Genomic DNA, 14,071 nt, shown 5'->3' with positions numbered 1-14,071 from the left:
TATGCCTGATCAGTGTATAATAAAGAGGCCGTAACAGAAAAGGCAATCTGAAATCAATCTTTATTTCCAAATTCAAAAGCGTGAAACTTAAGTTTATACATAGCTTTTATGAAACAATGACAAAGAAAAGTTGTCGATGGGGTAGCATTCATCGTTCAAAATCATATTCTCAGAGGAAAACGGACACAAGGAACAAACACAACGGTTTATACTCTCTCCTAAAAGCATCATCTTCTCGTCACAACTTAATCAGCTTTCATTTCTGCCTTCTTATTTAAAGCACTTGTGGCATAACAGTTAAAAAGACTTGCATTTTTATTTAATAATTGAATAAAGTGCACTCTCAGAGAAACAAACACAGCGTTATTAACCGAAATATTTTATGTACTAGTTCATTCCACGTTTGCATATCTGCAAAAGCCACCAGCGAGACATGTTCTTTGCCATTGGTGTTTCTCATGGCTGTTGCGTTTCAGATGAACGTGACAATATCAAAGCATGTATGAAAACGTGGCGAGCTACCATACTAGTATGGAGTAGCCCTGCAACTTATAATCACCTGACCGACTTTCATTTCAATTTTTTTTTTTCTTTCTTATCCCCATTCCACCATTTTCACACAATCAGTACTCCTCTTCAAGATCGTCGTCCAGGTCAGAGAACTCAATAGACGGTCTGTTGTCTCGCGCCTCCTCGTCACTTTCTCCATTTGGATCTGAAACCCGGAGACATTAAGTCAAATTACGTCGTCGCATAACACATATTATAGTGAAAACACGCTATTGATGGCACAGAAATGTTGACAGCTTTACACAATTACAGATGAAAGCTCATTTGCGGAAAGAGTGAAGAATTCAACAACATACTTTCAAGATTGTCCATGTGTTCATGAAGAACTCTCACCAGGTTGTACAACTAGGTGAGAAAGGGAACATTTGTCTCTTTTCAAGATGTGAAGTCAATTCAACAGTCAAAACATTTTTTTAAATTGGCAGTATTGAGCGTCTGTGCACACACGGACTAGAAAAAGGGAAGTGCCGTTATCTGTAATAAACAATACACGTGGCTCTTTTAACCAGTGTGGACAGAGACTAGTGAATTGCCACCATGTGCGAAGTGTGTGTCTCTGTGGTTGTGTGCGTTTTCTCACCCCAGCTGCATCCACAGCTCCGAGGACGTCGGAGAACCTCTGCTCACAGAAATGCAGCAGTACCACTAGATAGAGGCCGCTGCTGATGAAGTCGTCGTATTCCGACTGCAGAGTAAGACAAACATCTTTTAGCATATTGCAACTAGAGCTAAGTGAACAGCCTAATTGTCACAAATTCTCCATATTTTTCTAACTGTACTTTGTGTTTTGGTCACTTTAAAGTGAAATCTGCTAAAATGATTCAACACCTCAATTGAACACCAGCATTTCTTGTCTTGCACTTTATTAAACACATGCATAGAGTTGTCAGATGAATCTAAATATTACCAGAACTACATACATTTAATCCATTAAAATGAAACAATGATTTAACTTACCTGCACATGTGTCCTGTATAACTCCTGAATGTCGAAGTTGTCGATGTTCAAGCGCAGTTTCTCTTTACAGAGCTCACATGTTGTGATGGCCTCGAGGTTTGTGCCTGAGAAGAAAAAAAAATGGAGGAGATGGAACTAAAACCTGGGACTTCGTTGATGAGACGAGGTGTCCGTTAGAGACCGCAGCCTTGCGGGATGCCTGTACATACCTGAGCCGATTTTGGAGTGAAGCCACCTTTTAATGCACTCCTGGTGGACATACTGCAGGCTGCCTGTACAGCGGCAGGGCTGAATCAGGGGGTTGGATGACGATTCCTCCCCCATCTGGCAGATTCGGCACAGGTCCCCTTCCTCCTCATCAGAATCCTCCAGCAGCAGTCTGTGGCAGGAGAGGAACAAAATTAGTTCTGATCTTGATACCGTACGTATTTACATTTCAAGTTTCATATATTAAAACTTTTAAAGTACAGCTGAAAAATACGGGGAGTGAAACAGTTGGTGGAACCTGAACAGTAAAATATATTAAATACAGAATAAGTAAGACAGCAATTGCGCAAAGGACAGAATCCATCACCTCTCTTTGATTTTCCGCAGCTTCTCTTGATCCCTACTGGAAATAACCTTTTCCTTCTGGCCTTCCAGCTGGCTCTCACCACCCAGTGGACCCACAGGAACCGAAACGTTTTCATACACTCCAACTCGGCGGCGTGGCGAGTATTCAACATCCTCGAGTTCAGGCAGCGTTTCATCCCCAAGTCTGCAAGCACGACCTGCACCGAAGGCCTCTAAACCTACTGCTCCTTCCTCTTCTTCTTCATCATCATCATCATCTTCCTCCTCGTCGTCCTCATCCGGCGATGCTTTATGCTCAAGGTCATCCCACCTCCTCAGTAAATGCTGCGGACGGCTGTAGCCTTCTTCTAAGCCTGCAGTTGACGGTGTGCTCTCGTTCCTGGCATGTCTTCTGAGGCGAGCGAGGAGAGGAGGGCAGCGGCCTCGGAGAGAGGAAGAGAGCCAGGAGGAGCTGCTGCCTCCACCTCCTCCACTGCTGTTGGTATTACTACTGCCTACACCTGGCTCTCTCCACGATGCCGTTCTGGGCTGGGCCAGGCCACTACGATAGCCACCGCTGTTGTTTTCCTGAATAGGAGTGAGGTCTGCTCTATGATTCCTGAGGCTACCCAAGGTTATCTCGGATCCTCCGGTGTCAGGATCCACGCTGCCAATCCTGGCTCCCTCGTCGCTGTCCACAGACTCTCCGCCAGTTGATGGACTGTCATCATCAAGGGAGCGAGCACTGGACGATCCGCTGGAGGAGTCCTGGCTGGAGCGGCGCGAAAAGAGACGAGACAGAAAGCAGCGAGTAGAACGGCGACCTTCGGGTTCACCGCCTTCAGGAACCGGCCTCGGAGGGAGTGTGGGCTCTGGTCTGGCCAGAGGAGTGGTGTAACGGGGAGTGTGGGAGGAATAAGAGGAGGCAGTATCTGAGGATAAACATCTTCCTGTTTGTTCTTGAGATGAGTGCAGGGCGGATGAGCCGCTCAAGAGACGAGATGTGGTTCTGCTGCTGAAGTCACGCACCAGAGGAGATCGGTGGGAGGTGGAAGATGAGAGGTGGCGATTTAGGGAGCTTTCTCTAGCAGCGGAGGAGGAAGAGAAGGAGGAGGGAGAGTAGGCAGTCTCTTTAGGGCGTGCTCCCTGTGCATATGTGGATGTCACCCTGTCTGTCTGATCTGGAACGAGGGAACAGGAGAGCAGTTTGTGTGAATCTGAGCCGAGTTTAACAGAACATTTAGACAGATTGTGAAAATTGTAAATATCAAAAACTACGCGTACACAATGAGGAAACCGATCCAGGAGTCCTAACTCTTCTTTCTCCCAAACCTGACAGGCTGGGCTCGTTCTTTGTCTCCGTCTCTCTCCTGGATGACAGCGGCTTGAAGGAGGACGATGACGACCGCGAGAGCAAACGGCTTGAGCTCCACGATGAATCGAGCAAGTCGTTTTCTTTTGCTCCTGTACCTGTCGAGGAGTTGACAAATTGTTTGCTGGGTTCACTTTCCAAATCAGTTCAATATTGATGGATCTGAAACTGAATCTGAGGATTCAGTTCTCTGGCACATTACGACGTTTCACTATTCTCACAAAAGGCTAAATGAATTTAATACAAGTAAAGTCGGTCGTTTTTCTGTTTAATCCTCACAAATTATTAATGAGCTCAGATATTTCTGCCCATATGTCCGTCTGAAATGGGAAATGGCAAATCTATTGCAGGCTGAGGCAATCCATTAAGACTTTTGCTCATAAAGCCACTTACAAGTTACAGCAAATTTAACAACTGAATTTCGAGCCTGATCACGACAGAATCAACTAAAATGGGGAAAGCCAGGCGATTTCTTGAGAAATTATATGCAGTGTGAAGTAGTGTGTCAGATCATCAACTGTTAATATCCGTTACATCACTATAATGGTACAGAACACAGGTTAGAAACTGAGTAAAATCCCTTTTGGCAACAGTTTTTCTCATGAGTCTACTATCATGTACCTCTGCCACTGCTAAGACCATTACTGGAATAGGTGGATCCTGTAACAGAGGTGCCGGCCGTTCTCGAGTAAAGTCCTCTGTTGCTATAAGACAGTTTGGCCCTCTTAGTATCGCCATCATCAGTGACGTTTGACAGACCTGATCCCAACCCCAGCCTCGTCTCAGAATCAGTCTGAGGAAAAAAAAATAAAAAATGCAGATGTATGAAAATATTATAGAAAACAAATTAACCAATTTGCCTGCTGTAAATAAACAACAAAGAACGGCCTCTGTACCAGTTTGCTCCTGCTGCTGAGAGAGGATTCAGTCCATGGACGATCGTAAGACCTACTGGAGGACGATGATATGGAGGGCAACTTCCAACTGGCAGAGCGACTGTCAGAGCTGCTGTAGTCCCTTGACGAGCTCAGAAGACGAGAATTCTTCAAAAGGAAAGAAAGGAAAACACTGCAGTTAGTACTCTCTGGTATTATTGTGTTATCCCACTTGACTCTTAGCAATACACAAAAAAATGTACATGTCTGCAGCAGATTTTAATTGTTCTCACATCTACACATCTTCTTTTCATGTAAACATTCCCATTAGGGTTAAATGTCCATGTGATTCAGACCAGATCTTAACAAAAGATCCAGTATATTAAAAAATAATAGAAGTTAGTAGGTTGGTTGGCTCCAAGCACCTAGCCTGGACCTTTCTGGAAAGAACAGGAACAACCAGGCAGGGCCCAGCCAATAGTAACATTATCTTTTGAGATGGGTCTTGACGAGCAGCAGGACTGAAATACACACATCATGGCCCAAGGAATCTAGGCTACCCTATAAAAAGACCTCCAGAGTGGCTGCTGTTGCACCACTGATACACGTAGTCAGCTACTGTATCATGCTCCAAAGGGAACCTGCGAGAAAAGAGGGTACTTGAATGCCCTCTCCAGGGACACGGTATATTAGGTGCAGTTGTAGCTTTTGACTGTTTCATCCAATTTGAATCAGCACTTTTATAGCTGGCACTTGAGCCTGTGTAACATTTGTATGCCAAGGGCTGCATGAATTGAAACTAGTGCTTATCTACAAATACAACTATAGAAAGTCCTGAAAACAAACTCTAAATAAGAGTAAATCTACTGTGAAACTAGAAAAACATAAAAAAAAAAAAAAAAAAAAACACACACCCAACATCAAAACCGATACAATAAAAAACGAGGGCGTGGTGAAGTCCATTTGAATCATGTATGCTGTAGGCAAATACTTAAAGGAGCGCGTGCACTGTGTATAAAGCAGGAAAGGACGTCCATAACCATTTCTGTGTAATAAACCAGAGGGCGCGCCATCGGCCTACCTGTTTGTCGAGGTCAGCTTTGTAAGGTGATGACGCCCTTGGGAAGCGGTCATTATTCAGCACAGTTTCCCTATTGTACAACCTACTGGAGCGAAGTGATGAGGAGGACACTGAGGGACTGGAAGTGTAGGATGACACTGAGCTGGACAGACAAAAAGGAAGTCTGCGAGACCTGGAGTCCATCCTGGATTGCCTTCAACCTTGTGAAATAATAAAGATGAGAAATCAACAGATAGTACTGCACAATAAAAAGGGAACTGTATCTGTAACTACAGACTCATGTAATGTAGTTAACCTTCTTATAAATGCATCCGTTATTCCCCACCCCAATGACAAGATGCGACATGAAGCCCACACCTGACGGCACAGACTTTAAAAGGGCCTGTGGTTGTTCAGTAATGAGGCTTGGTGGAGTGGCGTGCTAGCATGCCTGATTTGTTGATGCCGCACACGTGACAGTGTTTCTGTAAACACTAAAACCTGCCACCATGTTGCTTCATGGACTTGGTATCACCGTCCCAGTGCCTATCTTTGGGACTATGAACTCTGTCACATGAATATGACACTGACAGGGAGCAACACAGTCACACTCTTTAACACTTAAGCGATACTTTGATCATTTATTATTGAACGGTATTATAAAACTCAACCCCAGTACAGAGCCAGGTGAACTGCGTACATTTGCATCGTTTCATCAAGCCAAGGATTCAATTTGAGTATGAATGGACGTGACAGAGAGAGCTGCGTGTTTCTTAACATAAGGTGGCACAGTTTAGAGTTACTCCCTGGTAGTGATATGGATCCATGGACGTTTAGCTACAGCACCTGCAGTCAAAGATAGCTCTGCAACATGTTTTGGAGGCTGCACTTTGCTTTAGCTTATGCTGAAAGATGATTTTTATATTGTATCCAAGTCATTTGCAAATGATAACATTCAGGAAACGGTGAGTGAATTAGTATTAAACCAAGCTACTGCGCCCCAACATGCCGCCCGTCTCTGGCGTTACCACATAATTTGAATAAAAATGTCAAAGGTGGATACTGTTCAACGAGTTGGCTGGAAACGCCCTATGTTTTCGAGGTACACAGAAATTACCTTGACCGCCGGGTCTTCTACTTGATTATTTACGATACTTTCCTGATTGTTATTTTAATTCACCAACTGCCTCCTCCCCCATTAAAACACATAGCACTTTAAAGTTGGTGTTTTTAACTAGCCTAGCAGCTAGCTAGCTTAGCTGTCCACCGAACGTTGGATAACAGTTAAATCCTACGCTTTAGCATTAGCCTACCGTTATTTCCGTTGAAGCTTCCTGTTCGAATCTTCACGTCACTGTTGTTTGAGACAAACATTTGATTCCGTTGCACGAGCGTCGTTCAAAGCTACGGAACAACGTTAGCTAGCTAACTGCCTGCCAGCTAACAAAGACATTTGATATTTAGCAAGTTGGTTGTCACTGAGTGTTTACGCCCCAGACGAATGCTAGTAGCTCATCAGATGTGGCAACAAAACAGTTCCGCTGACATTTCGGCCAAACAACAACTCCCCGTTTGCAGAGGCAGCTGACAGCTCCGTTAGCTTCAAGCTAGCTGGTTAGCTTGTCATAAGCCGTGACATTTAATGTTTACGAAGCAGCGCACAGCTGAACGTTAAACGCTGCTCGCTCGACTCATTTTCACATCTAAGCGACACGGTGGCGTAAGCGAAATTATCAGCACAGCGCGCTGTCATTATGCCCTCACCGTTGAGTCCAATCGTCTTCGCTTTAACCACAACAGGAGCGATGGCGTCTGTGTTGGCTGCTGTTGACGCAGAAGGTTAAGTCATTTACAAGTGACCCGGTGGGTGGGAGTGGTTTCAAAGATTGCTCTCAGGTGGTCATTTGTTGCACATGTCACATCCACGTGTTTGGCGTAAACCCTGAGCCAACTAAATGAATGCACCCAGTGAACGGCAGACTGACATTTATGCCACCTATTAAAGTTCACGTCAAGCCACTGACCAACTGGCACATCAGAAGATCCCAGGACAAGACAAACAACGCCCCCGTGTGGCTTGGGTAAGAAACCAGTCAACTACTGATACCAGACCAAAAAAAAAAAACACTTTACAGTTCATTAGGTACACCACTGAAAACGAATACACTCTAATATAACTGTCTTGCAATAATTATTAGCTCCAGTACGTTTCTGGTATTCAGCATTTGTTTACAATATCTGTTTTCATTTAGGCAGCTGTAGTTTGTGGTACTATTGAATTGTATTGAGTTGTACCAACACATATTTCTATTATTTTGACAACCCCATTTTAGACAGTTGGCTAAACATTTTTCTGTTTAATTGTTTCCAGTTAAAAAAGCACCACAAACTACAGTACATTCTACATAATGATCATACAGTTGAATTACTATCTTTCCTACGCCATTGTAACGTAACTGAACAACATAACAGTTGCAAAGCTAAGGTTTAATCAGACTGCATTCATTTTCACAAGTGTATGCATACACCGATCAGGCCTAACATTATGGCCACTGACAGTAGAAGTGAATAGCAACTTATGACAATTCAATGTTCTGCGGGAAACGATTGGACCTGGCATTCATGTGGATGCTACATAGACATGTAGCACCCACCTAGACCAGACCAGATCAGGTACCCCCACCCCATAGCAATGACACTCCTTGATGGCAGCAGCCATCCCCAGCAGGATGCAGCCTGACACAGGCACACACACAAAAACGCTTTAGGAACAACTAAAAAAAAAAAAACATGAAGAACAGCACAAGGTGTTGACCTGGCCTCCAAATTCACTTGATTCCACAGAGGCCCCTGCCCTCAACCCATAGGACCCAAAGGCCCCCACTAACAACATTATGTTTCCAGACACCACAGGACACCCTCATATTATTAAGGTGGTCATAATGTTATGTGTACAGCCTATTCTTCATACATTGATATGAGTTATGCCATCACAAGCACACAAAAATGACCCTCCACCTTAAGCTGTGCTATCAGAGTTTCAGCACTGGCGTACATTAAGGGGCAGGTAAACACTTGAGTCAGTCAGATAATTGCCAGTGTACAATATATATTCTTCCTGCAAATGTACAAATACATCTCACTGTAAATACTGCTATACTTATCTTGCTCACATTTACGCACAAACCTTATCTTGTATATAACAGTCCTGTCGGTATCAGCTGTACACACCCCCAATTGTTTACCTTATTATATCTATTCCTGATTTAAGCACACTAAGTGTAACCAGTGCTCTTTGTGTGTGTGTGCATTCACGGCCAAATAAAGCTGACTCTGACATGCTTCTTCCTTAAAGTTCTGAAAAAGTCTTACCTCCCAGTGGCTTAAAATAAGCTGAAGTTTCTGTGTTCTCACAAGTAAACACTCTTTTTTTGCTGAATTTAAAATGATTATTATTACAAGAAGAAGAAGAAAGAGCAACAACTACAGGGGACTGATTGCAAACTTTCTGAAACAAGGCATGTAAAAAACACACAACAAGCAGGCATTTTTAGAGATGCCACTATATATATATATATTTTTTTTTTTCTGGAAGCTACTGTATGTGTCATGGATTCGTTTTCCTTACTGCGAGATTTTATCAGTGAATGCATCTGGAAATAGAAGATACCGCGTCAGTTGCCATACCTTTTAGACTTGCCTGACGTTGTGTGCTAATTGAAAATGTTGAAAGCAACAATCATTCATTTCTGGGAACAGACTAAATGAACAATTTTGTCTGTTGCATTACAGAAAGTAATCTTTAAGTACATTTAGATTCAGATACATTACTGCTATTCTAATATTACTTCATACGCAAATCCAGCAACGTTACAAGGACAAATATTGTACTTTTGATATTTGTATTTTGCAACAGGTTACCGTTAGTATGCAAATTTAGATTTACATATACAATATATGCATATATAGAACTAGAACACATGACATGTGCAACATTACATCTCTGTAATATGGATGGATATAATATTGCAAATTAATCAACTTGACATTTCATTAAATCACTCACAGAGAACAAAACTCTTTTACATAGTTCTGAAAAGGGATCATTATCTATTATGATTAATGGAAATATTTACTTTTGATATTAAATTACATGCTGCTGACATTTACTGAAGTCATAACCATGGTACGTTTATATATAATAATATTTTTACAGTGTGGTACAGAAGTCCATGGATAAATTAATGAGCGAGTGGACCTTGATAAATGTGAATTTAGATACAGTGAGAAAAAAAGGGGGCTGTGGCAAATTATACAATTCATTTGATGAAATTAGAAATGTGGTCGGGGGGAAGAAAATGCCTCTGTTCTTATCTGCCATGATTATACTGACACACTCATTAAAATGTTCACTACATCCATGAAAACATTTATAATGTAGCAGCTGTGACAGTAATGCAGTTTCCGTTTGTCTGCTATTGTATATTTCATTACTATCTTGTCTTTTCACATACAATGTCCCAAAAATACCGCTCACTGGATTTTAGGCTAAACTGGGTCATGTGATGCATCTTAAGTGCATCATGGCATTCTGACATTTTCCACGAGAAAAAAAAAAAGAAAAGAAAAAAAAAAGCAGCCCCAAGGGAGAGACTGTAAATTCAAGTCAAAATTAATAAGTGAAAACCTAACTCGCTTACAGCTACGGGAATGCTTTCCAGCAATGCTTAAGCAAATGCCAAATAAATAATGTTATTATGATGAGAATCATGAACACGGGGAACACCTCATCATTTAACTAGTCCTCCTGAAAGGATTTAGAGCAGAGAGATAATAATCATTAATCATTCACAGAAAATGTAGTGAACTGGTTTTAGTCATTTAAATGAACGTTGGTTGCACTAAAGCCTGTGGATTATCCACAGAGACTTCCTTTACTGGAAAATTTAGTGCTTATTTAATTTAATCCATCTCTGCAATGGAAGAAGTTATCTCAGAAATAAATGTCTTAAATTCTGGATCAATAATCACAGAATCTATCTATCTATCTATCTATTGATCTGTCTATCTATCTATCTATCTATCTATCTATCTATTGATCTGTCTATCTATCTATCTATCTATCTAAATAAATAAATAAAACCCAAATTACTATTTAAAGAGGTTAATGTTGCAGTAGCAGCAAATCTTTTATATAATTGCGCATATTAAGGTAGCAGCAGGGATTATTGTAAATAATTGGAGTAAAGCAGAGTGACGTGCATATTATTTTTTATTATTATTATTTGTGCATCATTTCCCGTATTGGACAGTAAAATAGAGGTTTTATAGAAAGCTGTGAGTCAAATTATGTTACCACCTTACCATCATTTTATTGATGTAAAATACTGTATAGATGTGTTTAAAAGATGTACCCAATGTACTTTACAAGTCGTCATTTTTAATTAGAAGTGTCGTCTGTGATTTAAAACAACGTCAGTTAGCGTAAGAAATGAATGCACACTGTACATGTCGCGACCCTGCAGCCAAACACGGACCGCTACGACCGGAAGATGTGGCTTCAGACCACTGGATGGTGAGGGATAATGACAGGAGAAAAGCGTTGATGAGCCTAAATGACAGAAGCAACAGGAGGCGCAGTCAAAGCCATATATTTAAAATTTTTTTTAAAAAAAACAGAAAGAAAAGTGGCCACACAGCCGTGCTTCCATCACTTTTCTATCACTTTCAAGATGCGCTGACCTATATTCATCTCTTGGAGGCTTACCCTAAACCAAACCATAAACACCACTTGTCCACACAGTGTGACTGTGCAGACAGATTTACGTCCCCACAACATGAGTAATACGAGATCACACACACGAAGAGAAAGGAGAGATTGGATCCACTGTAGTGTCCAGGGTTGACGTCATTATGAAAGCAACAGAAAGCTAATAACCACTAAGGGGCGCCGCAGTTCACACATTTTCCCACCGACTCTCCGAAACTGCTGTTTGAATGCCGTAACTTGGTGTTTGTTTAGTCAGGGAGGCAATTAAAGCCAATTTCAACCGGTTTAATTAGATTGATTTGAATAATTGCTTTGAAAGGCATTGCAGATCCCATCATCCCGGCAAATCCAGGATTAGGAGCATTCACATGATTTACATACTTAAACTCACATCTAATTCACTCGACGGTTGATCAGAAGTAAGTCTAAATGCCTTGTGTTCATTCTGTTCTCATGGTGCAGTTGTTGGTGTTGGGTTTGCCTTTCAGTTTGATTCACTTACATTTACAAACACAGAATTCGTGTTAAGTGTGTCGGGGTCCTGGGAGGTCAGTTCTGGAGCAGAGTGGGAGCATTGTTGCACAGCAGATGCATAATAATGTGAAGGTCAACAAGATACTCATCACGCACGGTAAAATGCAGCACTTAAAGGGCCCCGGCAATCCATTATTAGTTGCATGTATACAGCAGTGAACAGTGATCAAAACGAGTGTAAATCTAGCCAAGGCTAACAGAACAAGAGGTGAAGGAGAAACAGAGAGTGAAAGGGATAAATATAGGAGGGTGGAGCTGCAGATTAATTGCTGACAAAAAGGACGCCTGACCTAGACAAATGAGGAAGTGCAAGGTCTGGTGAGTTGGGGAGGAGGCTGCTCAACCCAATTGCGGGTCTATAGGCCATTGCCACTCACTCCTCTTTTCCTGCTTCAGACGCACGATTCTGCACACTGCTAAGTGAAGGGAGACTCAAAGCTCTCCTCCCCCAGTGCTGCTGATAGGATGATAATGGAGCATTCCTTGGAGCTGTTTCTCATTCATGGTAGCTGTGACAAGGGAGGAACATGCTTTTTTTTTTTTTTTTTTTCACTGGGGGCAGCTAACTCTTTCAGCTCAGATCCTGGGCATGTAACCTGAGATTTGCGCACAATGCCCTCCTCTTGCTCGAATCCTCTTATGTATGAGCCGCGGATATGAGATGGATACTTACCTGTCTCTTTGAGCTGTTGTTCTTTTATTTCAGCTCTACAGGACAGCATTGGCCAAACATCAAAGTTTCCCAGCGTACAAAGGAAATGCATAATTATTGCAAATTGATGGTGGACTTCTCCCCGAGGTTTTTTCTTTTTTTTATGGTTTTCTTTTTCGCTTATCAGAATCAGACTGCTCGAAAAAAAAACATCATTGTATGTCTCAAAACAGCTGCAGGAATAAAAAAAACATGTTGATGTTTACATTTGTGTAACTGACTTTAAGTGGAGCAGTACGACAGAATAACTGCAAGAATGTCTGTCCAGCACTGTGTAATCACAAAGGAATGTCCTGAGACATTTCTGCTTTTCCTCTACAAGACCCCTCTTTTCCCACGGCTCGTCCAGGTCTTGAGAATCTGTTTCCTCTCTCTCTCTCTTTCTCTCTCTCTCTCTCTCTCTCCCTTCCTCCCTCACACTGTTTGTGGAGACACATGAATACCACAAAGGCTGGTTTATAGGAGAACTACAATACAAGCTCAGTGTCTTCAAGAGCACAAAGTGCAAGAGTCTGCGCCTTTCGGAGAAACCTCTAGGAATGAAAAGAGTATCCAGGCTAAGGTTATGTGTTATTTCCAGTGCATTCATTGAAATAAACACGCAAGTGCGCTTTCCAAGCACACATTGTAAGTTGTTGTCCTTGGGGACTTACCTATATTGTGTTGCTTTCACAAACCTGCTCACATATTTTTAAAGGGTGATAGATTGCACAGAAGGGGACGGAGCACGGGCTGAATATGACCAAACGTTTGTGGAGTATAGAGTTTAGCTGTATGCTCCGTTGGTGATGATCTCATGTCAGCCGGGCAATGAACAGACATTACCATCTGCAACCGGTTCTGACGTTAGGCTGTATTTAAAGTTCTGTGCCAGCCTGCCTCAAACGCCGAGACCAGAGACCTGTGAACATATCAGTAACAATGGTGAAGAAGCAAGGCCACATGTGTTAACACTTTAGGTCACATGTTCAAGGGGCACCGTCTAAAAATGCTCGTGAGCTATTTGCAGACGCTCTTCTCTGGCCATAGGTATGCTTTGTTCCAATTAGCAAGTACAGGCGTTTTTTTATTTTTTATTTTATTTATTCAAATCTGCACGTGTTCAAATCATACGGCTGATTCACGAAGAGAAGGAGGCCACGGACTTTTACCAAAGCAATGTTTCACCCCACACAAACACTAAAAAGACTACTCCCAGAATTCAAAGAACATTTGTTGGTCTTAATGTTCCCCAGACACAAAGTGACATCTGCCTCCCTCCCTGCATGCCTGCTGCTCTTTGTTCAGAGGAGCACTGAGGGGAGAGCACATTGAAGGCAAAGATGATGTCACCATTGTGATCATTACTGTGCTGTGTGGTGCCCTATTTTTGACCAGGCGTCACTGAGGGCAGGCCAGAATGTCTGCCTGCACACTGCCAGGAGGAACAGGGGCCCTGCCAGTGTTAATTAACACAGGGCCTGTTTTCATCTGTCCTAAAACCGTCTTAAGACCACCCCCACAGGCCCAACTAAGTCTAAGTGGGGATGCTCATCAACAAATGCGAAATTTAAGCGCTCCGACAAAAGGTCTGCGGACGTGTTCTTAACCTCGCGGCCCTTTGTTTGAGTTGTTTGATTTCCCATCGTAATGAATGATTTATTTTATATTTACACTTGATCCCTTTATT

The 14,071-nt window shown here is 42.3% G+C and overlaps 1 protein-coding gene across 2 annotated transcripts; it reads right to left on the bottom strand.

Moving 5' to 3' along the window:
* Positions 1–41: 41 nt before the first annotated feature.
* On the bottom strand, positions 42–7,406 carry marchf7 (membrane-associated ring finger (C3HC4) 7). 2 transcript variants are annotated; one of them, XM_084541552.1, is made up of 11 exons: positions 7,151–7,406; positions 5,408–5,607; positions 4,348–4,494; positions 4,073–4,244; positions 3,364–3,549; positions 2,102–3,260; positions 1,737–1,906; positions 1,528–1,631; positions 1,151–1,255; positions 867–915; positions 42–715 (listed from the first exon to the last, which is right to left on the bottom strand). In XM_084541552.1, the coding sequence occupies exons 2-11, from the start codon at positions 5,588–5,590 to the stop codon at positions 624–626; spliced, it is 2,367 nt and encodes a 788-aa protein (XP_084397678.1). In that variant the 5' UTR covers positions 5,591–5,607; positions 7,151–7,406; the 3' UTR covers positions 42–623. The 2 variants fall into 2 exon arrangements, with proteins under 2 accessions (XP_084397678.1, XP_084397679.1); XM_084541553.1 differs by lacking the exon at positions 7,151–7,406 and adding an exon at positions 6,700–7,117.
* Positions 7,407–14,071: the final 6,665 nt, after the last annotated feature.

Source organism: Chelon labrosus, assembly GCF_963514085.1.
Source record: "Chelon labrosus genome assembly, chromosome: 3".
NCBI classification, from domain to species: domain Eukaryota; kingdom Metazoa; phylum Chordata; class Actinopteri; order Mugiliformes; family Mugilidae; genus Chelon; species Chelon labrosus.
This window is presented reverse-complemented; position numbering and strand designations above follow the sequence as displayed.

Bases quoted from the DNA above. Each gene is read 5' to 3' on its own strand.
- marchf7 (XM_084541552.1), bottom strand. From the start codon at position 5,590: ATGGACTCCAGGTCTCGCAGACTTCCTTTTTGTCTGTCCAGCTCAGTG. The intron at 1,632-1,736 runs GTATGTACAGGC...TTTTCTTCTCAG, and splicing joins TCACTCCAAAATCGGCTCAG to GCACAAACCTCGAGGCCATC. The intron at 716-866 runs GTATGTTGTTGA...TCCGGGTTTCAG, and splicing joins ACACATGGACAATCTTGAAA to ATCCAAATGGAGAAAGTGAC.